The sequence below is a fragment of the Urocitellus parryii genome, chromosome 3 (assembly GCF_045843805.1).
Source record: "Urocitellus parryii isolate mUroPar1 chromosome 3, mUroPar1.hap1, whole genome shotgun sequence".
In the NCBI taxonomy this organism is placed as follows: Eukaryota; Metazoa; Chordata; class Mammalia; order Rodentia; family Sciuridae; genus Urocitellus; species Urocitellus parryii.
In genome coordinates this window covers 143014514-143041990 of record NC_135533.1, presented here as the reverse complement: position 1 = coordinate 143041990, position 27477 = coordinate 143014514, and the positions used below count along the sequence as shown (strand labels likewise).

Here is a 27477-nt window from a genome sequence, read left to right as displayed (position 1 = left end):
GGCATCGTGGAAAGCCGCCCCTGCCACTGTCCAGCTGGCGTCACTAGCCAGTAGGTCACTGCTGCTCCCTGATGGTTTTGTTTTGAAATCAGAGGGGGCATATACATTTCCCACCTTAGGAGAAATGTTCAGTGTTTTACAATGAAGAGCCCAAGAAGGTGAATTGTTTTAACAACAAAGAGCCCAAGTGTTGGGTGCACCTGGAGGGGACTGGGACGAAGTCCTGGGCCTCTGTGCTGCTGCAGGACCCCCGGGGCCAGGGTGACCCCAGCATCCAGCTGGTGGGATGGGGCTGGACCCCAGGCCTCTCCTACTCCCTCCTCCCCCAAGCACCAGGTCCAGGGACCCCGGTGGGAACCCTCATTGCTGCACTGGTGATGCCCTGGGGAGGGGAAGGGGGGACATGGCTGGGGAAGGACCCACAGTGCCCAGGATGAGGGCATGATGTGAATGCCTGCAAGGGTCAGAGGGCCACAAGGGAAGTAGACAGCGGTACAAACATGCTTTTGCATTTTAAACTTGGGCTGTGTGAACTTCCTGGGACTTTCAGAGGATTCCTTCTGTTTTTTCTTGAAACATCCACCTCTCAACGGCTTCCCCCTTCCCATTTTAACAGGCAAGGGCTGGAAATTCCTCTTTTTCCTGTCATCTACACCAAAAGCTAGCCGTAGTCCAGCGGGATGCTTGGTGGCCAGCACAGTGTGTGAGAGGCCACTGGGAGCCTTGGGACTGGGCCACCTACAGTCTACACTGTCTGGGGTGGGCAGCTGCAGACCTGAGAGTTGAAGAGATTTTTCTGGAAAAAAAAGCAGCGAGGTTGCTAAGTGATAGCTCCCAGTGCGTTCAACTTCTTGGGGGCCAGGAGGCTGCAGGTGTGCACCATCTGGACCGTGAGCTTGCACGGGCCAGGGGGCAAGCCGACCATCCCAGGGCAGCCCGAAGCCCAGCTTGGTCCTGGTCTGTCCCCTGCAGATTACTGTGACCCACACCCTACTCTGCCCAGGTGGGTGATGTGTCTGTCACAGCCTTGGCAGCTTCCAGCCTGGGACAGGGGGCTGCAGTCCATGGTCTCATTTCCCACTGGGGCTGAAGGAGGGAATGGTTGCCTGTGGATGGACACCTAGCTGCACACAGAGCTGGGTACCTGTGGGCACCCATAGGCAGCACCCAGCCCACAGCCAAGTAAAGACAGCTTCATTTGTAGGATGCTCCTTTGAATGTGGTTTTAAAAAAAATATTTTTTAATTTAAAACAAACAAAGCCCCATATGGCGGATGGCGGTCTCTGCACTCTGGTGCTGCTGGCCTGGTCTGGAGAGGAGGTGAGGCCTGGGGGTAGGGGAAGCCTGGGCGGGCTCACTTTTTGCCCTTGCCCTTCTCCTTGCCCTTGCCCTTGCCCTTCTCCTTGCCCTTGCCCTTGCCCAGGCCCTGGCCCTTGCTCTTGACCTGGCCTAGGCCTTTGCCCTTGACCTGGCCCAAGCCTTTGCCCTTGACCTGGCCCAGGCCTTTGCCCTTGATCTGGCTTAGGCCTTTGCCCTTGCCCTTGCCCTTGCCTCTCTTCTTCCTCCTGGACTTGAGCATGGAGCGGACCAGGTAGCCCTTCCACACGGCCTGGATGAGCGTGGCGGCCCTGATCATGCGCAGCATCTCGCGCTCGGCCTCCATCCTCTTCTTGGCGTTGACCTCCCTCTCGGCCAGGATCTGGGAGAACTCCTCCACCAGCACCGCGTGCCTCAGCTTCAGCTCCTCCAGCTGCAGCTTCTCCTCCTTGTGGATGAGGTCCAGGTCCTCGTACTCCTCCTGGGGGTCAGAGGTGGCAGGCCCCTCCTGCTGTGACAGATGCCCTCCGCTTCCCCTCCCTCTTCCTGTTTCCTTCCAGCAACAGGACAAGGCTAGGTGGGCAAGGTCCCTGTCACAAGGAACCCACGACCCTTATTGGGCCATTTTTGGTTGGTTGGCTTTTCGAGGCTGGGGAGGGAGCCATGCTGGGCAGGTGCTGTACCACTGAGCGTGGACACCCCAGCCACAGGACCCTCACGGGGACTAGAGAAATGAGTTGTAGCCCCAAGGCGCCCCTCCCAGGGGCACTCAGTCAGATAGAAGGACAATGCCCCCTGGTTCTTGTGACAGCAGAGCTGGCCTTGAGCCACATGGGCTGATGTCATCTCCCCAGGCCTCCCTACCTCAGAAGTGGGTGGGCACTTGGGGATTCCCAAATCTGTAGGCTATGGGTCCCAGCCCTTCCTGCAGACCCTGCTCTGGGGACTGAAGCCCCTCCACTGCCTCTAGATCAGATGCAGCTCAGAAAAGTAAAGTCCCTTGCTTCAGGTAACTCAGCTGATAAGTGACACTAAATTGGGACCTTCGGGTGACAGTGGGGACTTTCCTCACTGCTGAACCCAGCACCTGGTTCATCTCAGTGGAAGCTGGCTGAGTGACTGTGGTGGAGACACGCCTGTGGGCTCCTGAGGTGGAGTACAGGATGTGGCCGCCAGGGGGCGCCGGGACCGCCAGCCCTCGGCGCAGGCGCTTCCCTTGGCTAAGCATCCCGGGGCCTTTCCTTGCCTGCTTTGGCCTCTCGGCCCAGCCTGGAGGAGCCCTTGAGACGACCTGCGGGGCTGCTCGGGGGACCATCCTGGGACCTTTCCTCCATTCCTCCTATTCCTCAAGGATCTGGCTTGGGAAGCCACCAGAAAGAGACGTAGTGACAAATACCTGCTTTTCACTCATCTCCGAGTCGTACTTCTGGATCCAGTTCTCGATTTCTGTCTCCACTTTATATTTTTTCTAGGGAAAAACCCACAAAAGCCCACAGTCATGGTTTGATGGGATAATGCCGACCCGGACAGCCCTGAGCAATGCACGCAGGCCCCTGTGTGGCAGTGTTCTCCCGCCTCGCCTGCTGCGCCGCTCTGGCAGCCTCATCTTCCATTTCACAGATGAGGAAACCGAGGCTCAGACCTGCTCACTCGCTTGCCTCAGGGGACAGAGCTTGGGATGGTCTGTCAGCAGTGGCTCCGAGGACACTCTAGGCAGGGGGAGCAGCAGGTGCCAAGGCCCTGAGGTGGGAACAGGCTTGAGGTGTTTAAGACACACTGAGCCTGTGTGGCTAGAACGGAGTGGCCAGGATGGGAGTGGTCCCTGACGACACCCAAGTGTCACTGAAGGGGTGACCATGAAGCTTTGGATTCTCAAATAAGCGAGAGGGGAAGCCACTGGGTGGATCTAGGTGCTTTTAGAGGATCAGCTCACAGGCATATGACAGAATGTTATTCAGCCAGAAAAAGGACTGAGGCAATGACACTTGCTACCGTGTGCTACCTTGAGGACAAGGTGCTGAGTGGCAGGAACCAGGGTGCCCAGGATCAGTGGATCCTGGAAGCAGAAAAGAGGCCCCTCTGCAGCCCCCGTGTCCCCCGTCCGCGGGCACCTTCCTCAGCGCCTGCTCGGCCTCCCGGTTCTCCATGACCAGGTTGTGGTACTGTGAGCGAAGGGTCAGGATCTCCTGCTGGAGCTTGGCCAGCCTGGCCTGCGACGCCCGGGAGTCCGCCTTCTGCTGCTTCTCGGCCTCCTGCTTGGTGCGCAGGAGGCTGCTCTCGGAGAACTTGAGCACCTGGTGCAGGTGGTTTTTCAGTTCTTGGATCACGAAGTTCTCCTTCTCCACCTGCGCAGGACGGACGGGAGGGTGGCAGTCACACCCACGCCACCACCAGAGGGCACAGGACAGGCATCACCCCTGCCCTGCCCTTGGGGCCAGGCATGCCACCTGCCACCCTCCTTGCTGAGTCCTGCTCTGGACCCATAAGGGGCAGGGACAGGGACATTTGATGGCAGGGGAGGCCAGTGCTCTTGTGCACAGCTGCAGCGGCTCTTCAACACCCTGGGTCCCCACTGGACACCACAGGGCTGTCTACCCGTGCTGGCAGCCTGGGGCTGGGGCAGCTGCTGCAGGCTCAGAACTGGCTCCCTGGGTGCACACCCGGGCAGGGCGACATGGGGAGCCTGTCCAGGGACAAGGCTTCCTGAGCGAGGTGTGGGTTTCAGGTTGGGCAGTGTGACCGGCACTCAGCACTTTTCTTGAGAATCTCCATGACATGCTTGACTGACACTGTCCCTCATTTTCCACTGATACTCAATGACATAGTGACATGTGCCCATCTGGAAAAATGGCATTTGACCCCAGAGCTAGAAAATCCCATGCTGGCTCTACCACCTGGACGGGACCCACAAAGCTGGCTGTGGCCCTCGCCCTGTCCCTAGGATGGTGACCTCTCCCATCTTACCTGCCCCGACTGAGGACCTCTGGGCCTTACCCATCCCACCCCCAAATATCTACCCCCATCATGCAGGCTCAGTGCCAGACACAGGAGACGGGCCCCTGCTTCCTGGGCGGGGGGGGGCTAGCCCCAAATCAGTAATCATACGGCTCCTCCGACACCTCCAAGGGGTGTCTTAAGGGACAGACCCAGTGAGGACTGCGGGGCAGGGGTGGCTGCCTTGGGCCTTGGCTCTCTCGCCCCCTGGTCATGGTGGACAGGAGTGGAGGAGTCCTCACCCCCCGGCTGCCTCCCAGAGACGCTGTGGTGCAGAGCATCTGACTGAGACTGTGCCCAGAGACAGGGGCCCTGTCCTGGCCTCTTTGTGCCGGGCGTGGCCAAGGCACAGGCCACTCTGGCTGGCTGGGGCAGAGGAGGGCCCCTGGCTACAGCTAAGAACGCAGTCACCTCATAGGTGATCTAGATAGAAAGCCCTGGAAAGAAAACTGTATGTAAAGCCCAGGGTGTGGGCGGTCTGGTCCGAGGAAGGTGGTTCTCTGTGGGTGAGGTCCCTTCTTGACCTTCCCAGGGCTTCCGCCTGCCCCGCCCTGGCCTGGAGCAGGATCCCTGGGGTGGGCCACTCTCTGCCCTCTCTCCAGGCCCTTCTGGGTCCCCTCCCTGCTCACTGGCTCCCTGGGTTTCTGATCACTGCAGGCCTATTGCCACCTCAGGATCTAGGCACATACTGTCCCCACCTGGATCAGGGCTCAGCAAACTGAGGTCGGGGGTTCCAAACCCAGGAGGCCACCTGTGTTTGTGAGTAAAGTTTGATGGGCACACACTGCACAGAGCTACTCTCAGGCAGAGTCACATGGAACCATGGCAGCAGGGGCTGGGAGGCCACAAACCCGGCTTCCCTGCTCCCCACAACTGACTTCTGTGCCACGGGCTGGGTCTGCTCCCGCCTGTCCTGCAGGTCTCCAGTTCTGGGTCCCTGGCCCCTCTGGCCTCGCCCTGGTTCCATCCTTTAGCACCCTGTACTGGCCCTTCCTCGAACTTCCCAGCCTGATATTCACGAGCCGTTGCCCCCCCCCCCCCCCCCGTGCTGGGGGGGGGGCTGTGACCTGCCCTTAGGGGAGGAGAGGAGAGGAGCGGGGACCCCGCCCACCAGAGCCCTCGGAGTACCTCAGAGTCCCTGTTCTTCATCCTCGCGGTCAGCTCCGTCTCCAGAGCGTCAATGACCTCTTGGTTCCTTCGGTGGCGCCTGGTGATGTCCTGGATGAACTGGGCTCTGTCCCTTGCCTCCATGGGGCTGGTGAGGAGCCTCTCAAACAGGAAGCCCCGCAGCTCCTCCAGGCCCTCGATGAAGCGCTGCGCCTCGGGGCTCCTGCCCAGCGCCTGCAGCCGCAGCAGCCTGGCCGCTGGGGGGTCGGTCAGCAGCAGGCGCAGGATGTCCCTGCTGGAGTCGCGGACCTTCTGCATCTGAGGCTGCAGGCTGGTCTTGAGCTGCGCCACGGCTGCCAGGCAGTCCTGGAACCACGCCTCCTCCTCGGCCTCGTCGTCCTCCGCTGCCTGCAGCTGCAGCTCCTTCTCCTGCAGGTCGCCGATGGTCCCCAGCAGCACCTGGCAGAGGTCCTCGTGCTCCCTCACTGCCGCCGCCACGCCCTCGCCGGGCATCCCCTCCAGGGCCTCCGGGTGGGTGATGGCGTAGGACAGCAGGGTCACCAGCTCCACCTTGTAGATGGCCTCATCCAGGACGGACATGATCCTCTTGGCCTCGATGGTGGTGAGCTTGGACTTGGAGGGGACCGGAGGCTTCACCAGGTTGCCTGGCTTCTGCCACGCCTCCGTCCTCAGGGGCATCTTGCTGAAGGAGGGCCCTTGGTGGAGAGGAGTCACAGCGAGGGTGTCCAAGGCCATCTCGCTGGCAGTCCTCCCCGTCTTCGTGGGCCCCAGAGATGGAGGCTTTGGGGGGCCAAGGGGCTTTTGTGCTTCTACTGTGTCCTGCAGTCCTGCAAGGAAGGAGCCGGTGTTCAGTGCCACGCTGAGCCCTGGGGCCCAGGAGCTCATGGGGAGGGGGCACTTTCCCACAGAACCTTGTGGTGGTATTTGGGCCACCAGGGTGCAGGGCCCAGGCAGAGGTGAGCCACAGGGCCAAGTGCCACCATCGGGAAAAGAGACCCAGCTGTGAGGATTTTAATCAAGGATTTACGTGGGTGGCACAGAGTGGCAAGGCCACCCCAGGAAGACAAAGCCACCCAGCTACTGCTAATGGGAGGGGGTGAGCTGGGGACCTGGGTCACCATAGGAAGCTCAAGCCACAGCCATCAGCTCCCAGAGGAGGCAGAGCGGGGCTCCCAGGCCCTGCAGCCTGAGGCGGAGGGATGGGAAGCAGCCCCTTCCCGCCTCCTCACACTCTGCTCAGATACCAGAGTCACCCCTGGACCAACACCAGAGGGAAGCCCATGGACCAGGGAGCCCAGGCACTCAGCCTGCAGGCGTCCCCTGTGAAGACCCTGAGCAAGACGGGCACAGGACAAACCACGGAGCGCAGGGCACGCAGGACTAGGAACAGCAATTTCCAAGGATTTCGAGGGTGGTTTTAAAAGATGGCTGGCCGGGCCGGTGAGCACTGAAGGGTAACTCCAAATACAACCTAAAAAATGGTTTCACTCAAAATGTAGTGTGAGATCTTGGATTGGATCCTGGAATAGAGAAGGGACATCAGTGGGACAACCAGAGGAATCAAGCCCCACGGCGGAGTTAGCAGCCTTGTTCCCTTAGTGACACCGTGGACTGACTGGATAGGACGTTGGCCTCCCGGAGCCAGGCATGGCCTGCAGGCTGGGCAATGCTTCTGTAAATCAACGATTATTATAAAATAAAACGGCTTATTCAAAAGGCCATTTCAGAAAAACCCAGGGTGGCAATGAGTAGTTCTGACCTGTGTCCCCCATCGCACAGGCTCAGCGGCTCGGCCCTGGAATAGCCTCCGGTGGGCTCAGAGTCTCCCTGGGGCCCTGGGATCCTCAGGGTGGCGGGGCCCTTCCTGCACAAGGCCCAGGCGTGAGGGCTCAGTAAGTGACTGGTCTAAGTACCAGGTCAGGGACTCGGTGGTTCACATGCACCCACCCAGGGGCCTCCCAACGTACCAGGACCCAGATGGACCCCCCCCCCCCCAGCCAGCTTCTCTCCTCGCCCGATCCCCTCTGCCCATGGACTCTCCCCAGGCTGAGGGTCGCCACCTGGGTCCCTAGGTGGACCTGCGCACTGTCTCCTCTCTATTGTAAGAAGTAAGCTCCAATGAAGTAGGGCTTCCTCCATCTTTTTTTTTTTTTTTTTTTTTTTTTTTTTTTTTAAAGAGAGAGTGAGAGAGGGGGGAGAGAGAGAGAGAGAGAGAGAATTTTTTATTATTTATTTTTTAGTTCTTGGCGGACACAACATCTTTGTTGGTATGTGGTGCTGAGGATCGAACCCGGGCCGCACGCATGCCAGGCGAGCGCGCTACTGCTGAGCCACATCTCCAGCCCCGGGCTTCCTCCATCTTGACCTCCACCATTTGCCCAGCATGGAAGACCCTGGCTGTCACCTCGGGAAGAGATGTGCTCTCGGGGTCACCCTATGATCTCCTCTTCCCTATTCTGCCTGTGGATGTGAGAGGTGTTTTAAAAACTCACTAGGACTTGAAGCGTGGGGAAGAGTTTTGAATTTGGGTGACGGGGAGAGAACGGCAGGACCTGTGGAGGACTCTGGAGGGGAGGAGGACGCAGGCTGTGTCACCGCGGGGGCCCTGGCTGCCTAACTGGAGCCGGCGGGGGGGGGGGGGGGGGTGTCTGGGCCTTCCCTGATCCAGTTGTCAGTGACGGCACCCGGGTTCCCTCTGGGGGAAGGCACTCTCCCGTGGGGTGAGCAGTTGCTGTGATTTGCAGAAATGTCTCCAAGGCCCAGGCGCCATCGTCTTGGTCCCCAGCCTGGGGTGCTCTTGGGAGGAGTGGAGGCTTAGGAGGTGGGGCCTGGTGTGAGGAAGATGGGTCCCTGGGGGGGCTAGGTCCCCCTAGAGGGGGTGACTGGACCTGCTCCCGCTCTTTCTTTGGTGCAGGGATTGAGCCAGGGTGCTTAACCACGGAGCCACACCCCCAGCCCTTTTTATGTTTTATTTTGAGACAGGGTCTCACTGAGTTCCTGAGGGCCTCACTAAGTTGCCCAGGCTGGCCTTGAACTTGTGATCCTCCTGCTTAGGCCCTCTGGTCACTAGAATGGCAGGCGTGGGCACTGCACCTGGTCTCACTCTCTTGCTTCCTGGCCACCGTGAGGCGAGCAATCTCCTCATCAAGTGCTTCCACCATGAGGTCCTGTTCTGCCACAGGTCCAAGCCCACCAAGCCCACAAGCCCTGGACTGAAGTCCCGAAACACAAGCCCAATAAACCCTTCCTCTTCCGAAGTGGTTGAGCATCTTGTCAGACTGACATCAAGCTCACAGCCGTCTTGGTGGGGCTGTCAATCAAAGAACCCTCCCGCTCTCCTAGGAGCATGAGTCCTGGTGCGAGGGTGGGAAACCCTGGGAGCTGATGCTTCAGGCTGTTTCTGAAGCTCCTGCTGCCAAGACCCCAGAACCTCCTGACCAGTGTTCATTCTGAGGCCTGGTTCAGCCTTTCCTTCAGCATTTTGCTTAGCCAGGGCCAGTTTCTGTTACTTGTGATCAAAGACTCCTAGCTGATAAAATACCAGCGACAACTATGTGCAAGGCCCTGGGTTCAACTCCCAGCACTGACCACACAGGATCAGAAGGCCCTGGGGCTGGAGCTGCAAAGGCGAAGGAGAAGTGGTGTCTGAAGTCACAGAAGATCATCTTCAATTCACCAAACCAGAGAGTAAAGAGAGAGAAGAGGAAGGAATCAGAAAAACATGGAGCCAGGTACAGGGGTGCGTCCCTGTCATCCCAGCGGCTCGGGAGGCTGAGGCAGGAGGATCTCGAGTTCAAAGCCAGCTTCAGCAACTTAGTGAGGTTTTAAGAAACTCAGTGAGACCCTGTCTCTAAATAAAATCCAAAATAGGGCTGGGGATGTGGCTCGGTGGTTAAGCACCCCTGAGTTCAATACCCAGTACCCCAGAAAAGAAAGAAAATGTGTGGTGACTAAGAACAAGGAAGAAAGAGGCCAGCAAGGTGCTGTATGTCTGGCTCCCTGACTAGCAGCGTGGACCCGGGTCAGCAGGTTCTTTGGGAGCTGTGGAGGGAGGTGAAGAAGGTCACATTGTCTGCACCCCCTTGATTCCCACCCACTTCCTGTTCTCCAGTCAATGTCCTCAGTTCCTCTGAGATCTTTCCTGAAGATAAAGTTTTGGGGGCAGCCCTGGGGTTCTCTGAGGATGTGGACCTTCACCCCAAGGCTGCAGAATGCATGTGAACGAAGCACTCAGGAGCACTCTTCTCCCCTCGGTCCCCCAGAGCTCTCAGGCATACATCAAAAGACGGAGGCTGGAAACCGTGAGACGTTCTAGGAAATGTTTCCAATTTGCTTTCAGCCAAATTACCTCCCCTGCTTTAAAGGGCAAACTTGTTTTCTTTGATTATGATGGCGCCCGTCAGCTCTTGACAGCTCATTTGGGTGGACAAGAAAGACCCAGTAGAGCTAGGACTTGGGGGGAATCGCGGCTGACTCCCTGACAAAATCGCTGCAGAATCTCTTTTCCTTGAATTCTAATGTGATCATCTCATGTCCCTTTTAATGCCACCAGCCTTAATATTTAAATCATTTCCAACTTCAGCCTCCCCTCTTAAGCTTCCTGCCCTGAGTGAGGCAGGATGGTTAATGGACGGGGAACGTTAATTGGATCTTCCCTTTATTTGTCATTAATTCTGCTGATGAACTTTATAAATGGAAATATATCTTTATCATGCAAATTATACCTCGGCTTCATTCAAATGGGCCTCTTGGATATTTTATTACTTTCGCTCTCAGAGCATTTGGGAAAAAAAATAAAAAAGACTTGAGCTAAGTGATCTATTTTTTTTTTTCCCCTTGGAGAGAAAAAGGGGAAGAAGGCCCCACACCCATCAGCACCCTTCAAGTCCATCGGTGGCACCCAGAGAGTCAGAGGGTGGTGAACCAACAGGACTGGAGTGGAGTGGGTCTCAGGTTAAGGAATTCCACAGTAGTGTCAGCTGACTCTCCAGAACTTTCCACGCTGTTCTTTTATTACCAGGGATTGAACTCAGGGGCACTCGACCACTGAGCCACATACTTAGCCCTATTTTGTATTTTATTTAGAGACTTGGTCTCACTGAGTTGCTTAGCACCTCGATAAATTGTTGAGGCTAGCTTTGAACTCGAGATCCTCCTGCCTCAGCCTCCCAAGTGGCTAGGATTACAGGCGTACACCACCGTGCCGGGCCCTGTGAATGGATTCCCATAATCCCCCCAGTCTAGAGGTGGGTGCTGCTGTGACCTCCAGTTTACCCAGGAGGACAGGAAGCAGAGAGACATGAGGACTCCAGCTGGTAAGCCACTGAGCAGGATTTCAGCCCAGGCCACCGGGCTCAGGCACCTGCATCTCGCAGCCCGTATTTTGTGCAGTCTAATTAGTTCTTTAGACACAGCCACTCACAAAGTTGCCCTGGCTGGCCTCGAACTCACGATCCTCCTGCCTCCCTGGTCACCTGGATTTCAGGCGTGCGCCCTGTGCCCAGCAGTCTTTTGACTTCAATGTCGACTTCTATGGTGGACAGAGTAGAATGAGATTTCTGGGCCAATTTCAGTGAATCCTGTCAAATAGAGACCTCGAGAAAGCCGTGCTCAAGATCCAGTTCCCGAGCCTCAGAGCTATTTAAGAACTCCAGGGCAGGGCTGGGGCTCAGTGGGTGAGTGCCTGCCCCGAGGGCAGGAGCCCTGGGTTCGACTCTGGCACCACAGAGAAAAAAAGTTCAATAAGATTCATGAATAAGTTAAATATTCTTTAAAAATAAATAAATAAATAAAACTGTAGGGGCCGGGATGGTGGCTCAGTGGTAGAGCACTTGCCTGGTGTGTGTGAGGCCCTGGGTTCAATCTTCAGCACCACATATAAATAAAGAAAGTAAAAAATCTATTGACAACTAAAAAATATTTGAAAATACCTGAAATATGAATATATATATTCATAATCATATCTATTCTTATTTGCTGTTATTGTAAGTACATATACACATGTATATATAAATGTATGTATATGTACATAATTAACAATAATGCATATGTGTGTGTAGGTTTCCTGGTTGAGGTATATTTTATACGTGTGTGTGTGCGTGCGTGCGTGCGTGTGTGTGTGTGTGTGTGTGTGAACAACCTCAGCTGGGAGCAGCGGCACACCCCTGTAATCTCAGAGACTCAGGAGGCTCAGGCAGGAGGTTTGCAAGTTGGAGGCCAGCCTGGGCAACCTATGGAGATCTTGTCTCAAAAAGAGCTGGGGACATGGCTCAGGGGTAGAGCACTCTGGGTTCCACCACTAGTACCACCAACAAAACATAACCCAGGATGGCCTCAGTAGAGGGAGGCAGGGACATTCCTGCCCCTGTGATGGGCTGCTGGTGGCCAGTGTGGGACTGCAGGAACTTCGTGGGAAGGGGCCAGACTTCCAGAGTCAGTAGGGAGGAGATAGGTAAGTGGTGGCAATGGCGGGGGGGGGGGGGTTGGTCTTGATACTGGGTGGGAGGATAGAAGAATGTGTTTAGAAACAGTATTGAGGCTGTCGATCCTCAGCCGTAATAAACAAAATAAACATATTGTGTCCATGTATAACTAAAAAATTTCTTTAAAAAAGAAAGAAGTAGTATGGAAACACTATAAAACTCCCAGTAGAAAATAGGGGAGTCCAATTTCACGACTTGGACTTGGCTTTCGATTCCTAGATACGACATCAACAGAGTGAGACACATAAGAAAAAATAGATGAACTGGAATCCCAAACTCTAAAGTCCTTGTGCATTAAGTGATGTCATCTAGAAAGTAAAGCAACGACCTCTAAAACAGCAGAAAAGACTTGCAAATCACACACCTGATGAGGCTTCCGCAGCCAGAGTCTAGAAAGTACCCAAAAGCCCAACAATGAAAACAACCTGATCAAAACATGGAGAAAGGGCAGCCTGGGTCTGCCCCCCCATACACACACACTGTAAAAACAAACAAAACAACACAACACAGACATTCCTCCCAAGAAAATATACGACTGGGCAATAAGCCCATGAAGATGCCCAGCACCATCAGTCACCGAGCAAATGCAAACCCAAACTACCAGATACCTCTTCCTACTCCCCAGGACGGCTGCAGTTTTCCTCTTTTATTTATTTGATTACTGGGGGTTGAACCCAGGAGCACTAAACTACAGAGCCACATCCCCAGCCCCTTTTTATATTTTATTTTGAGACAGGGTCTCCATAAGTTTCTTAGGGCCTTGCTAAATTGCTGAGGCTGGCTCTGAACTCACAATCCTGCTGCCTCAGTCTCCTGAGCTACTAGGATTGGGCTGCAATTTTTTTTTAAGTGGAAAATAGCAAGTGTGGATGAGGATGTCCTGCAGTTGGAACCTCATTTACAACCAGTGAGACTGGAAAGTGAGAGTCACTGTGCAAAAAACTTTAGTGGTTCCTCAAAAACTTACAGCTGGAATCACCATGCGACAGAGCAAGTCCACTCCTAGGTGTCCACTGAAAGCGCTGGAGAGGAGGCAGGGGCACCTGTGCGTGGGGAGGCAGCGAGAGTTACAAGGCAAAGGGGGAGCCACTGTTATGTTTGGACGTGGGGCGTCCCCCAAAAGCCCAAAGTGAGACAGTGTGAGAAGGTTTGGGGGAGAAATGATTGGGTTGTAGCTTCACTTACTCAGTGAATTAACCCACCTGGGATTCACTGGGAGGTACCTGGGGGCCTGGGCTGAGGCTGGAGGAGGAGGGCCTTGGGGGCGTGGCTATGGGGGCATATTTTGTATCCAGAGAGCGGAGTCCCTCTGCTTCCCGGTCACCACGGGAGCTGCTGCCCTCTGCCACACTCTTCTGCCTGATGTCCTGCCTCACCTCGAGCCCCGAGGAGCGGAGCCCTCCAACTTGGCTCCTCCACAACTCCACAACTGTTCTGGTGGGTCTTGAGTCACAGCAGCAAAAAAGCTTACTAGAACAACTACCCAAGGGTCCGTCACCAAATGACGGGCTAAAGGAAGTGTCCTATATTCACACCGTGGAATATTAGCCATAAAAAGAACCGAGTGGCCAGGCTACGGCATGGGAGGCCTTGAAAATACGCTAAGACAAGTCACCTGTTCAGAGCGAGGGTGGTGGCCAGCATGCTCTGGCCCTGCTCTGGCCTCCGCGCCACAAGTAAAATTGACAAATATCATATGTAAATATATAATCATTGTATCATTTTATAATATAAAATATATTATGATTATATTAAGATAAAATACAATAAAATGAAAATATAGAATGATATCATGTATTACAAACTATAATAATTATATTTATATAAAATAAAAAATATATGTGTTAATTATATATATATCAGAAAAGCTGGAGATCGCTGGCACGGTGGTCACCCCTACAGGCCCAGCCACTCAGGGGGCAGGCACAGGAGGACAGCTTGAGCCCCGGAGGCGGAGACCTGCCTGGGCATAGGGACACCAGGGCCTGATCCCACGGTGTGACTGGCAGGAAGGGAACCGAGCCAGGGCGTGGGAGGTGCTGCGGGGCAAGAGGAGGGTTAGCGTTTATGGGGCGCAGATTCCTGGGGAAGATGAAAGAATTTGGAAATAGGTTCTGATGGTCGCACAGCGTGTGTATGTAATTTTTTTAAAAATTTTTTGTTTTTAGAGAATTTTAATATTTATTTTTTTTTAGTTCTCCGCGGACACAACATCTTTGTTGGTATGTGGTGCTGAGGATCGAACCCGGGCGCACGCATGCCAGGCGAGCGTGCTACCGCTTGAGCCACATCCCCAGCCCGTATGTAATTTTTTAAAAAAAAATTATTAGTTATTGATGGACCTTTATTCATTTATTTGTTTATATGTGGTGCTGAGGATTGAACCCAGTGCCTCATGCATGCCAGGCAAGCCATCTACCACTGAGCCACATCCCCAGCCCCGTGTGTGTATGTAATTGATTCCACTGAATCGAATACTTCAAGTGCTTAAAATGGCAGATTTCATGTTACATATTTTACCACCACAACAAAAGAAAAAAAGTTTAAATCCCAAGAGAACACTTGGAAGTTCTTGTGAACTGACCGAGATGCGCCTCACATCTGCTCCCCCTGTGGGCCACTGGGGACCAGGAAGGCTCGTTCCCATTCAGCATCACCTGAGAGGCCACTGCTGTGGTTTCTGCCAGATTTACACACAGAGCCACACTATGATCAACTCAATTTTTTAAAGAATTCTTTCATTCCTAAGTTCTTTTGATTAAAAAGGAAACTTTATATCTCCATAGTAACTGGAAAACATGTCACTTTTGCCAGGTGTGGTGGTGCAGGTCTGTAATTCCAGTGGTTTGGGAGGCTGAGGCAGGAGGAAAGCATGTTGGAGGCCAGCCTCAGCAACTTAGCAAGGCCCAAAGCAACTTAGTGAGGCCCTAACTGTAAGTAAAAAAATAAAAAATAGAAAGGGCTGGGGATGTGTCTCAGTGGTTAAGTGCCCCTGGGTTAAATCCCCAGTACCTACCCCCACCTCCCCAAAAAGAAAGAAACCTAGGGCTGAGGGTGTAGCTCAGGGATAGAGGAGATGCTCAGAATTTATGAGACTCTGAGTTCAACCCCCAGCACACATGCACACATGCATGCACACATGCATGCGCACACGCCTATAATCTCTGTGACTCAGAAGGCCGAGGCAGGAGAATTACAAGTTCAAGGCCAGTCTCGGCAATTTTGTTATTTTTTTTTGTTGTTGTTTGGTTTGGTTTTGGGGATTGAACTCAGGGGCACTCGACCACTGAGCCACATCCCCAGCCCTATTTTGTATTTTATTTAGAGACAGGGAGGGTCTCATTGAGTTGCTTAGTGCCTTGCTGTTGCTGAGGCTGGCTTTGAACTTGCAATCCTCTTGCCTCAGCCTCCCCGTAGTTGCTGAGATTACAGGTGATCGCTACCACTCCTGGCTCAGCCTCAGCAACTTTGTAATACTCTCAGCAATTTATCTAAAGAACATGCCTCAAAATACCAAATAAAGCTGGGCATGGTGACAGATAATACATGCCTGTAATCCCAGCAGCATGGGGAGGCTGAGGCAGGAGAGTCTTGAGTTCAAAGCCAGCCTCAGTAATGAAGGGAGGCCCTAAGCATCTCAGAGAGACCTGTCTCTAAAAAAAATATAAAAAAGGGCTGGGGGTGTGGCTCAGTGGTTAACCACTCCTGGGTTCAGATTTCCAATACCAAAGAAAGGGAGAAACTTGAACCAACAGAACCAAGTAAACAAACCCTCCCTTAGTGGCACCTCCCATTGAGAATTCCCAGCACGTGCGCTCCTGGGCAACTGAAGGATTTCCTCACTGGGTTTTGGCTGCAGCTTCCTGGCCCTGTTCCTCTTCCTTCCTGTGACTGGACAGTACAAAGGCCACGTTCAGCTTCCAAGTGAGAGTGCTAGGAGGGTGACCTAGGGTGGCCCATGGCTGGGGTACGGTGGCAGAGACGGCAGTTCTCACGAGATGGAGCTCATGGTCTTGGCTCTTATTTTCTACCTTAATGAAAACTTTGTGATTTCTGCACCATGGCAGGCTGAGCCAAGCTGGGTCATGGATTCCCAACGTGCACCGATGGTTCCGTGGACTCTTGACAGCTCTGGGCTGGAACAGTTCCCACTACCTGCCTGTCTTACCCCCCATGTTCTGCTGATGACTCACGACCCAGGACTCTGCTTATGACTCAGGAACGGGACTCCTGGACACTTACCTCCAAATCTACCTGCTAGTGGCTGGGTGGAGGCTCGCCTTGGAGGCTGCAGGGTTTCCCGCTGGTGTCAGGAAGCCCCCGCAGCCTGCCAACACGCTGGCCTCAGAGAGCTCTTTGTGCTCTACCCGAGCCTTCCCGGCCCAGACTGGGGAAAGCCAGGGGCCATACAGGGCAGCAAGGAAAACCGCTATCCCAAGCAACTCCTGCCAAGTAGATGCTCAATAAACATGGCTGTTGAATGAACAAAGAGACGGCAAGTCCACCTTTGCCAACAGGCCTGCTTCTTTGCAGGGAGATGCAGGCACCACAGGGGACTGTTCCTTCACAGAGCCTGTTATGTCCCCAGTTAGAGCCAGGAAACAGTCACATCTTAGCAGTGAAAGCTGTGAGCCAAGGTTCGACTATGGGTTGTCTCTTATCCCCATGCTCAGGGCTGAGAATTCTAAAATAAAAAAGATCTAAATCTAATTGGTTTTTTCTTTTTCATAGTTTAGGAGGATATGGTTTTCTACTGCCACTTTTGATCTATAACAGTACCTCTCTTGTCCCTTTTGAGAGCCCAGGTTTTATGGACGGCAGTGGTTGGCCAAAGGCGCCCGGGCACTGCAGACGGGGCTCCTCTGTCGGGTGGCCGTGGCCCTGGCTCCAGGGCCTCCAGAGCAGTTTGGTTGTAACGTCAGAGCTTCACGCCCCTGGCCACAGCGAAGGCCTGGGCACGTTCGCCTGACCTCCCGGCTTCGATTCTTCACCTGGGCAGTTGAACAGAAAACCAGGAGCCCCCTGGAGAAGACTAGTTTGGGGTTCAGTCCCCAGGTTCCCACTTTCCAGCTGTGGCTGGGGAAAGATGCCCGACCTGGCCAGGTTCCGGCTCCCTCTGCTCTAAGTGGGGACAGGGAGGAGCCCCTTGACAGGACTGTGTGACAGGGAATCCTGTGTGACTTTACTGCTACTTTACATGATACCATCCAGTGTCAGCCCTGAGGCCTTCTTAAAATAGAAGATGTACTTTTCCTCAAAATAATGTTCTGGAGCAGAAAGGTTTACAAAGAGCCAAAACGGAACCTCGGTGGCTCCTTTGTACTATTGCTATTTTTAATTTGGCTGATTTCTACATTCCTGCCGCGTTTCTGTTGGAGGTGGAGGAGGGCCGGGCTCCCTCCAGCCACTGGCCAGGACTCCATCTCCTCCACCTTCCAATCAGGGCGGTTATCCCCTCTTTTGGTTATAGTGGCCTTTAGAAATGTTCATTTCTGGTTAACTAGACCTGTAGACGACATGATTTTGGTTATTTCAGAAAGAAATTCCTAGTAGTGAGTTTAGAGATTTCTTTTTTTTTTTTTTTTAATTTTTTTAGTTGTAGTTGGACACAATATCTTTGTTTTTACGTGGTGCTGAGGATCGAACCCAGTGTCCCACACGTGCCCGGCAGGCACCCTACCACTGAGCCCCAGCCCCAGCCCCAAGTTTAGAGATTTCTAAAATAAACTTTCTCCACTTGAAGAAAAAAAGTAGCCACTATACACCTAGAAGAATGGCCCCAGGGCTGGGGTGTGGCTCAGTGGTGGGGAGCCTGCCTTGCCCAGCGCCTGCAAGGCCCGGGTTCAACACACACACAGATGCAAAGCCAGGACACTGCAGGGCACCAGGTCTGGGAGAATGGGGGCGGGGCAGGAACGCCATCCTCCCTGGAGGATGTGCAGAGCAGGCAGCCACTTTGCAAGGTTGTTTGATGTCATTTTTTACAAAACTCAGTTTTTGTGCTGTTAGCATTCAATCCAGCAATTGCCCTACTTATTACTTACCCCGAGTTGAAAACTTCTGTCTGCTTATCCACCGCTCCCCACTGCCACAGATTTTTTTTTTTTTTTAAAGAGAGAGAGGGAGAGAGAGAGAGAGAGAGGTTTTTTTTTAATATTTATTTTTTAGTTCTCGGCGGACACAACATCTTTGTTGGTATGTGGTGCTGACGATCGAACCCGGGCCGCACGCATGCCAGGCGAGTGTGCTACCGCTTGAGCCACATCCCCAGCCCCTGCCACAGATGTTTACAGCAGCTCTCTTTGTAACTTCCAGAACTCGAAAGCAACCAAGATGTCCTTCAGGAGGGGAGTGGACGAACAAGCTGTGGCATCTCCAGACAAGGGGATGTTATTTCAGCACTAAAAAGACAGGAGCCAGCAAGCCACCAAAGGACTTAGGAGGAATATTGCGTGCATATGTTAAGGAAGAGAAGCCAATCTAGAAAGGCCCCATGCTGGATGATTCCAACGTATGACATTCTGGAAAAGGAGCAGCTAGGAGCCAGTAAAAACACCAGTGGACCTGGGTGTGCACCTGTAATCCCAGAGGCCCAGGAGGCTGAGGCAGGAGGATAGAAAGTCCAAAGTCAGCCTTGGCAAAAAAGCAAGGCCCTAAGCAACTCAGTGAGACCCTGTCTCTAAATAAAATACAAGATAGAGCTGGGGATAGGGCTCAGGGGTCAAGTGCCCCTGGGTTCAATCCCTGGTACCAGACCAGCGAAGGCCAGGGTGTCGGGGAGAAAGAGGTGAACAGGCAGAGCTGGGGAGCTTTGGGGTAGTGAATACTATGTAAACGTGCTGTGACGGAGGGCACAAGTCACTGTACCTGTGTGCAAACCCACGCGCTATATGACACTGCAAATGAGCCCTAACCCCAACCCCGGGCCTGGGTGATAGTGGTGTCAGTGTAGGTGGGCCACGTGTCACAGGTGCTCCCCACCGGCCGATGCTGAGGGTGTGGACTTGGGAAATCTGAATTTCATGGTGACCCTAAAACTGCTCTAAACATATAGTCTTAGGGTTGCAACTCCTGAGGGGGCAGTGAGATCAGTTCACCAGTTGGAACCAGCATTCAAGTCAACGACGTAGAAAATGTCAGCTGTGCCTCGTGAAGGGAGTGCAGCGGGTCTCGTCTCATCGAGTGTGTGCTGGGGCTCGAACCCAGGGCTGCACCGCAGCCAGCGCACTCTACCACTGAGTGACACCTGCAGCCTGACACTCTGTAATAAACGTGCTGGGTTGGGAAGGGAAACACGTTTCTTTGTTTGGTTTGTGGATTTAAAAAAAATGTTTGGGAGTCCCCATGGTGAGGGCATTTGACTGGCCACTGGATGTCACCGGCTGCTAGAATCTGAAAGCTAAGGTCAAACTTTTCTCCATGCTCTATATTTCTGTATTTCAAATGTTGTTGATTTTCTTCATCTTGTAATTTCTGTTCCATTAACTGGGGCCTGAAGGGAAAGAGTGAGTGTGTGTGTGAGTGTGTGTGTGCGCACGCGTGCGCGTGTGACGTTTCCCTTCCACGACGGCCTCAGCTGGGAGCGGGCTCCTAGCTCTGCACTCCTGGGGACGGGGCTGACAGCTGTGGCTCTGGGGCTTTCCTCTGACGTCAGCGAGTTTGCTGGCATCTTCGACCTCCACCCATTTGATGCCAACAGCATTATCTGGTTCTGACCAGCTAGAGACAAAATGTCCCCAGACATTGCCAAATGAAATGTCCCAGGTGGGGGCAGAGGGGGTGGACGCTGCCCCAGTTGAGAACGCTGGTCTAGAAACTATGGTCTCCCTTAGCCAACTCCCGGCCCCATCCAGAGGCCAGCCTCTGCCCAGGTGTAGCCCGTGTAGCCCAGGGCTGCTCTCTGTCCCTCTAAAGTCACCATCCTCTAGAAGGAGGGCCAGGCTTACCTGCTGGGTGTTAGGAAAGCAGGGTGTTACCCTACCTGCTAGAGGCTCTAGGAACAACCCTGGGAAGTCCCTTATCTCTCAGAGAATGGGAGGCACCACCTGTCCTAGGCACATCAAAAGGGGGCTGGGTAGAGGAGGGAAGAGGGACGAGAGGGGAATCTGGGTAAAGTGTGAGGATGGCCTGAGGCCTGAGCCTAAGCAACTCCATTTTAAAAACTCCAGTTTGAAACCTGCAGTCTCCCCAGGCACACCCACAGAGCCCTCCAGTGTGACCTCAAACAAGTCACTTCCGTCACCCTGATAAACAGAGTGGAGCCCTGGCAGGCTGTCCTGGCCTGATCAGAGGGAAAGATCAGGGTGGGGACCACCAGAGCAGACGTTTCTGACCCCAGGGTAAAGGATGTCACTGAGAAGTCTGGTGGTAGCTGATAAGGATTGAAAGAGGGGTCAAAAAACCCCAAAATTTAGTATAAATATTAGAGCACATGAACAGGGATTCAGCCAGCCAAATCAAGGCCACACTCGAGCTGAAGAGCCTGATGAGGACCTGACATCCCATCACTTGTCACCGTTTCCTGAGCCTCTGAGTGATCCTCTCCGCTCTCAAACTCTACCGCCTCGTCTGGACCTTGGTGAGAGCAGCAACTTCCCCTACAACCTCCTCCTCAACCGGTCATTCACTCCATGCCAGGAAAAGCCTGCCTTGGTTCCGGACCTGGTCACTGTGGTCTGAGTGAGTGTGCATCTGCTGGACATAAGGCCTAAGGCTTGAGACTTGAACTTAGCACGCGGAGGAAATGTCTGTCATTAGCCTATGGTGATTAAGTGTGTTTTGCAGGGCTTAGAATTCATCTAGAATTGTTTGCTGTGGATTGATGATGTCTATTGCGGTGCCCAGCATTAAGGATTGTCGTTTTCTTGGGCTGGGGATGTGGCTCAAGCGGTAGCGCGCTCGCCTGGCATGCGTGTGGCCCGGGTTCGATCCTCAGCACCACATACCAACAAAGATGTGTCCGCCGAGAACTAAAAAAATAAATAAATATCAAAAAAACTCTCTCTCTCTTAAAAGAAAGAAAAAAGATTTTTTTTTTAAAAAAAGGATTGTCGTTTTCTTGATTAGGATCCTATAGAGTGAAACTGTATGGAGTAATTTGAGTGAATAAAGCACTGAAAGGGGCAGAAGCGCATGGACATTCTTTATTTCTCCCCTCGACTGCATACGTCGCAATTTTGTCCCCTCACGACATAAAGCCACAGGCCCTCTTCACGGTGAGGGGTCATTACCCCTCAGTGAGGCAGAGACCAGGTGGTGCCTTGGCCTCACTGCCCTGAGCCCTTCTCCTGGGCACAGAGGGACATGCGTGGGAATTTAGCAATTGAGCAAGCGGGGCAGACTCAGCCCTTTAATTAAGTTCTTGCTGGGACAGAGGATAAACCCCAAGCTGAAAGCCTGGCATTTACCCGGATGACGTCTGCCTGGAATGTGTCCCTGCAGGAATGCCTGGCTGAACCAGAGTCCTGGCTGGGTGCTCTGGGTGGCCAGTCAGCCTGGAGGTAGGGAGGCTCTGCCTCCACAACCTCGATTAAGGCTGCCTTCAGCCCAAGGCTGTTTGGGCTCCAGAGAGAGGGTGCGCCTGGCAGAGGGAGTGCTGGGTTTGATTCTTGCCTTGGACACATTCAGGCGGGGCATGACAGAACAGTGACAGAGGGAAGCATCCTCTCCACCTCCCGATGGCACCACACTGTCACTGCTTGGCCTTCCGGCCTGGCCTGGTGGTTACACCGGTTCTGCTTCTTACTTCCTCTTGACCCCTTCCAGGTGGACAGGGAGTAGGCGTCTGGTTCAGCTGAGTTAGAGAAGTCAGCATGGCTGCTTCCCTTCCTGCTCCAGAGGAAGAGGCTAAGAGACCCAAAGAGTTTTAGGCCCCGAGTGAGTGGTCTGGTCGGATACGCGGCCTGGGCCTAGGTGTGGTGGAAAGGTTGGTAGGTGCAAGACAGCAGGGGGACCAGGCTGAGAAGACTGTCACCTTGGGCCGAGGGAAAAGCGAAGGTGGCCTCAACAGGGAGGAGGCAGTGATTCTGGAGGTAAGCAGAGGAAGAAGGTGAGGACAGAGCACAGGATGAGGCCCATTTCTCTGGCATGGGTTGCTTAGGGCCTCACTAAGTTGGTGAGGCTGGCTTTGAACTCTCGATCCTCCTGCCTCAGCCTCCTGAGCTGCTGGGATGACAGGTGTGCACCACCTTGCCTGGTTTACGTTTAACTTTTTTAAAAAGTGCCAGACTATAATTCGGATGGGTTGTGCCTTTTGATGTCCTCACCAGCAGTACCAGAGAGAGAGCTCCAGCTTCTCTGCTCCACGCCGATTCTATTAACATGCTGATTAACTGCTCTTCAAGTGTTTGATCTTGCGTTTCTGGAACAAGCTCACTTGGTCATGGTGTATGATCCTTTTTATGTGTTGCTGGATTTGATTTGCTAATATTTTGCATGTATTTTCTTGAGGGACACTGGCATGTAACGGGGCTTGGTAAATTTTTTTCTTTCTATAGAGGGTCAAGTAGGAAATGTTTTTGGCTTTGTGCCTAATGTAGCCTCTTCTACTGGGGAAAAAGCAGGCATAAATAATAGGTAAATAAGTTGGTTGTCATGTTCCAATAAAACGTTATTTACAAAAGAGGTGACCAGCCAGACTTGGCCCGTGGCCCCTGGTCTGCTGACCCCTGGCTCCATAGCTCCTTTGCCCATAATGTCTCTTCCTGGCCTCGGCCTTGGGAAAACCAGCTTGGGCAGGACAAAGGGAAGTGTTTCCTCTGCCTCTCTTTACTAAAAGAGTTTGGGTAGGATTAGTATGATTTCTTCTTTATGATGGAATGCAAAGTGAAGACCCCTAGTCCTGGGCTTTAATTTGAAGGAAAATTTCAAATTTCTAACTCAATTTCTTGTTATAAGTCTATTCAAAATTTCTCTTTCTTCTTGAGTCATTTTAAATAATTCGTTTACTTCATTTGTCTTATTTTTGGGTATAAAGTCGTCCATACTATTCCTTTATAATTTTAATTTCTGTGAGACACTAGGCATGATGACGTGTGGCTGTAATCCCAGTGACTCTGGACGCTGAGGTAGGAGGATCACAAATTAGAGGCCAGACTGGGCAACTTAGTGAGACCATGTCTCAAAATCAAATAAAAAGGGCTGGGGATGCAGCTCAGTGTTCGCCAAGCATGTGCAAAATTAAAATAAAATAAACCTCTTATTTCTGTAAACCTTTTCTTTTTTTCTTTTCTCTCTTTTGGGTACTGGGGTTGGAACTCAGGGCCTCACACATGCTAGACACACATTCTACCAGTGAGCTTCAGCTCCAGCCCAAATATCTGTCATCCTAATTTTCTAGGTCAGCCTAGCTGCAGTTTCCTGGTGTATGGACCCTCCTCCTGTCAATATTAAGTGTTCTTCACTGGGTTAATAATCTCTCTCTTTTTTAAAAAAATATTTTCTGGGCTGGGGATGTGGCTCAAGTGGTAGCGCGCTCGCCTGGTATGCGTGCGACCCGGGTTCGATCCTCAGCACCACATACCAACAAAGATGTTGTGTCCGCCGAGAACTAAAAAATAAATATTAAAAAAAAATTCTCTCTCTCTCTCCTCTCTTACTCTTTCTTTAAAAAAAAAAATATTTTCTTAGCGGTCAATGGACTTTATTTTATTTATTTTTATGCAGTGCCGAGAATCAAACCCAGTGCCTCACACATGCTAGGCAAGTGCTATACCACCGAGCCACAACCCCAGCTTTAATAATATCTCTTGTCTTAGTTTTGTTTGATAGTATCCTAGCTGCGTAGCTGCGGGACCTTGCGTGGTTTGCTTTCAAACTATGTGTGTCTTTCAAATCTAAGGTATGCCTGTCCATCCCCACCTTTAGATTAAAGCTTTTATCATTTCCATTTATCTATTTACATGCAGTTATTCTTATCTGCTGGCTGTCCACCTCATTCTATTGTTTTTTTATTTGTCTCATACATATAGTTTTGTTTCCCTGCTAAGTTGCCTTTTATTATGTTAAATAAGTATTTAGTGCATTTTTTAATTCCTGTCTTTTTAAAGATATTTTTTGAGGTTTTCCTGTTTCTGCTTTCCCAGTACTGGGGACTGGACCCTCTTAATTTCTACCACTGAGCTCCATCTCCAGCCTTTTCACAATGTGGAGGTAGGGGTCTTGCTACATTGCCCCGGTCAGCCTTGAACTTGGGACGCTCCTGCCTTAGCCTCCTGAGCAGCTGGGATTATAGGTATGCACCTGGCTATTTTTTTTTTTTAGTTTTAGGGGTTGATCTAGGGATTATAATGTGCATCTTAATTTATCAGTCTATTTTAGAATAATAATAGCTTAACTTTGGTAATATAAAGAATGTTGGTGCAGTGATTCTTCTTCCTCTTTCTTTATTTTGTGAATTTAAAACTCTTTCCGGTGTCAGGGATAGAACCTCACGCAAGCCAGGCAAGGGCTCTGTTCCTGAGCCACATCCCCAGTCCAGTTTTGTCCAGTTATTGTCACAAATATCATATCATTTTTTATACATCTAACAGCATCATGCTATAAATACTGCTTTGTACAATCTTATATATTTTTTTAGTGAAGAGATAACATGAGAAAAATATGATGGTATTTTCTATTGATGAGTCCTTGTTTCCATGTCTTCTTTTAATTTAAGCCTGGTTTCTTTTGAATGTATTTAAAATAGCTGCTTTGAAGTCTTTGTCTATAAATCAGACGTCTGGAGACAGATAGTTTCTGTCCTCCCTTGCTCTGGAGTATGCTTGCATTTCTTCTTTCTTTGCTCATCTCACAACTATTTGTTGAATGCTGGAAATTTCAGACAATAATTGTAGCAACTGTGATTCTAATTTTTTCCCCTGTTGACAGTTGCTCTTGTTTTGCTTGCGAGTTGGCTCAGTCACTCCCTGCACTAAATCTGTCAAGTCAGTGTCCTCTAAATGTGCAACTCCGCTTAATTTTTTCCTTCCTTTTTTTTGGGTACTGGGGATGGAGCCCAGAGGCACTCAACCACTGAACCACACCCTCGGCCCTATTTTGCATTTTATTTAGAGACAGGGTCTCACTGAGTTGCTTAGCGCCTCGCTGTTGCTGAGGCTGGCTTTGAACTGGCGATCCTCCTGCCTCAGCTTCCTGAGCCGCTAGGATCACGGGTGTGTGCCACTGTGCCTGGCGATTTCCTTCCTTTTTAAACTTGACTTCTTCTGTGGTCGTGTATCTTATAGTTTAAAATTCAGCCCCAAACTGGTAAGAGTTTGTGCTAAAATACTTTGAATCTATAAGTCTTCCATTCTCGGCTGCAGATGCAATCTTCAAGTCCACCTGAACTTGAGCTCCTTCTGGGCCTACTGGCCTCTCCTCTGAGAGTCTACACAGGCTCCGCTGGCCAGGGCTGTGTATGTGGCTGGCCTTATTAAGGCCCATGGCCGTCTCAGTTCCCAAACTCCAAGTCTGCTGCCCAGCATTTGCCCAGCTAGGACTAAACCTTGGACCGTGGGAGCCACTGGCCCTCTTTGACACAGAGTGCCACTTTAGCCAGTCAGGCTCTACATCAAGGGAGACCCAGGAGGCAGTGACAGGGACGCTGCTGGTTGTCACAGGCCGCCAACCCTCATGGAGCTCTCATGCCAGAGCTGGGGGTGGAGGCGTTCAGAGAAGGCCTAGGTAAGTACCACCAGCCCAGTTTCAGTTGGGTTCATGAACATGCCAGTGTGTCCTAGGCCCTTGGTCAGTCTTCAGAGTGCTGGAGGTGCAGTGGGAAGTTTTATTCAGCTTCATAGTTTTTTTTTTTTTTAATTCAGGTAAAATAAACCTAGCAAAGTTTACCCTTTTAACAATCTGTAAGGGTACAGTTCAGGGGCATTAAGATCGTTGCATTCAGGGCTGGGGATGTGGCTCAAGTGGTAGTGCGTGCGGCCCAGGTTCAATCCTCAGCACCACATACAAAGATGTTGTGTCCGCCGACAACTAAAAAATAAATATTAAAATTCTCTCTCTCTCTCTCTCTCAAAAAAAAGATTGTTGCATTCATATTTATGTGCAAACATCACCACTGTCCACTCCTCACTGTTCCACTTTCTGTCTCTATGTGTGTGTGTATATATTATATATACCCTATATCAGTGAAATCATATAAAATTTGTCATTTTGTGTCTGACTTCCTTTCACATAGCATATCTTCATGTTTCACCCATGTTGTAGCATATTTCTGAATTTTATTCTGTCTCATGGCTGAATAATATTCCACTATGTGGATATACCACAGTGTGTTTAACCATCCATCCATGAATGGACTATATAGTTGCATTTTGAGGAGGGAATTTTTCCACTTCTTCACTCTCCATTCATACTACACTGTTTCATTATTGATTATCTCCCATATTAGACTGTGCTCCATGAAGGGAGCAATGGAGCTTTTTAAATTGATTGCTCTACCCCCCTGCACCCATAGTAGGCACTCAGTAGATACCTGAATATTTAAGGCAGGGACCAGGAGAATTTCCTCAGATCTGTTTTAAGCCGGGAGAGTTAAGGCCAGATGTATTTTAGGGGAAAAAAACGGTTGCCACTATTTGCTGAGCACATAATATGTTGCCCATGCCAACTTCTTTATAGCCTTATCTCATTTAATCCTTACAAGCAACACTTTGTCTTAAGAATGTATGAGCTGGAGAGGCTGAGGCAGGAGGATTGCAAAATACAAAAGACATAAATTGTATAATCAAAATACTTTTTTTTTTTTTTTTTTTTTTTTTTTTTTAGGGGATGTGTGGTACTGGGGATTGAACCCAGGGCCTCCTACATGCTAGGCAAGCACTCTGCCGCTGACTGTGTTATATATACCTCCAGCGCCCAAAATACTCTGTTTTAAGCACTCACTCAAACGAGATGCCTTCCTTGCATGCTCATTCGGGGATGTGTCGTCCTTAGGTGGGGTGATGCCAGACTTAAAAAGTACCCCCTCAAGTCCTCCATCTACGTTTGACTTGAAGTAAGTTCAGTGTGATGCGCCTCCGATCGACTGGTATTCGGGTCTGGGGACGAGGGCCTTGCAAGGGACAGGTGGAAGGGGCAGAGTAAGGGCAGGTCCCCGTAGATGCCCTGTGGTCCTCGCAGGCACCAAGAGGGAGGTCCAGACTGGGGCAGGGGCTGGGAGCAAGATACTGAAGGTGGGATGGGGCTGCTGATTTCTATGGGGGCCGAAGGAGGCTGGACGAGAGCTCACTCCACCCTTCTCCCGGCGGACGCTTCCCCGCCCGGTTACTCACCTTCTCCGAGGGCTCCAGGTTTCTCCACGCACTGTTGTCTCCGTGGACCCCGCGTTGCTAGGTTACCCGCCAATCTCAGAAGGCGGGACTCGGTGTCTGACAGACTTGCCGTTTCACCATTCAATTCCCGGTTTCTCTCTGTCAGCTCCACCTCCTGGGTTCTGACCAATCAGGATCGTCGTCCCTCTGACGTTCCACCAATTGAAAGACCTGGGACTCCCTCGGGTTCGGGCCGAGCGAGTAACGCGGAGAGTATGGGAGGGGGAGGGAGGCGGAGCTTCTTTGTTCC

At 51.8% G+C, this 27477-nt stretch overlaps 1 protein-coding gene across 1 annotated transcript; it reads right to left on the bottom strand.

Moving 5' to 3' along the window:
• Nucleotides 1-1355: 1355 nt before the first annotated feature.
• On the bottom strand, nt 1356-27199 carry Drc10 (dynein regulatory complex subunit 10). The gene is made up of 7 exons (XM_077795565.1): nt 27189-27199; nt 17967-18007; nt 5441-6267; nt 3430-3663; nt 2715-2786; nt 1549-1799; nt 1356-1422 (listed from the first exon to the last, which is right to left on the bottom strand). The coding sequence occupies exons 3-7, from the start codon at nt 6173-6175 to the stop codon at nt 1356-1358; spliced, it is 1359 nt and encodes a 452-aa protein (XP_077651691.1). The 5' UTR covers nt 6176-6267; nt 17967-18007; nt 27189-27199.
• Between the last annotated feature and the right edge of the window lie 278 nt (nt 27200-27477).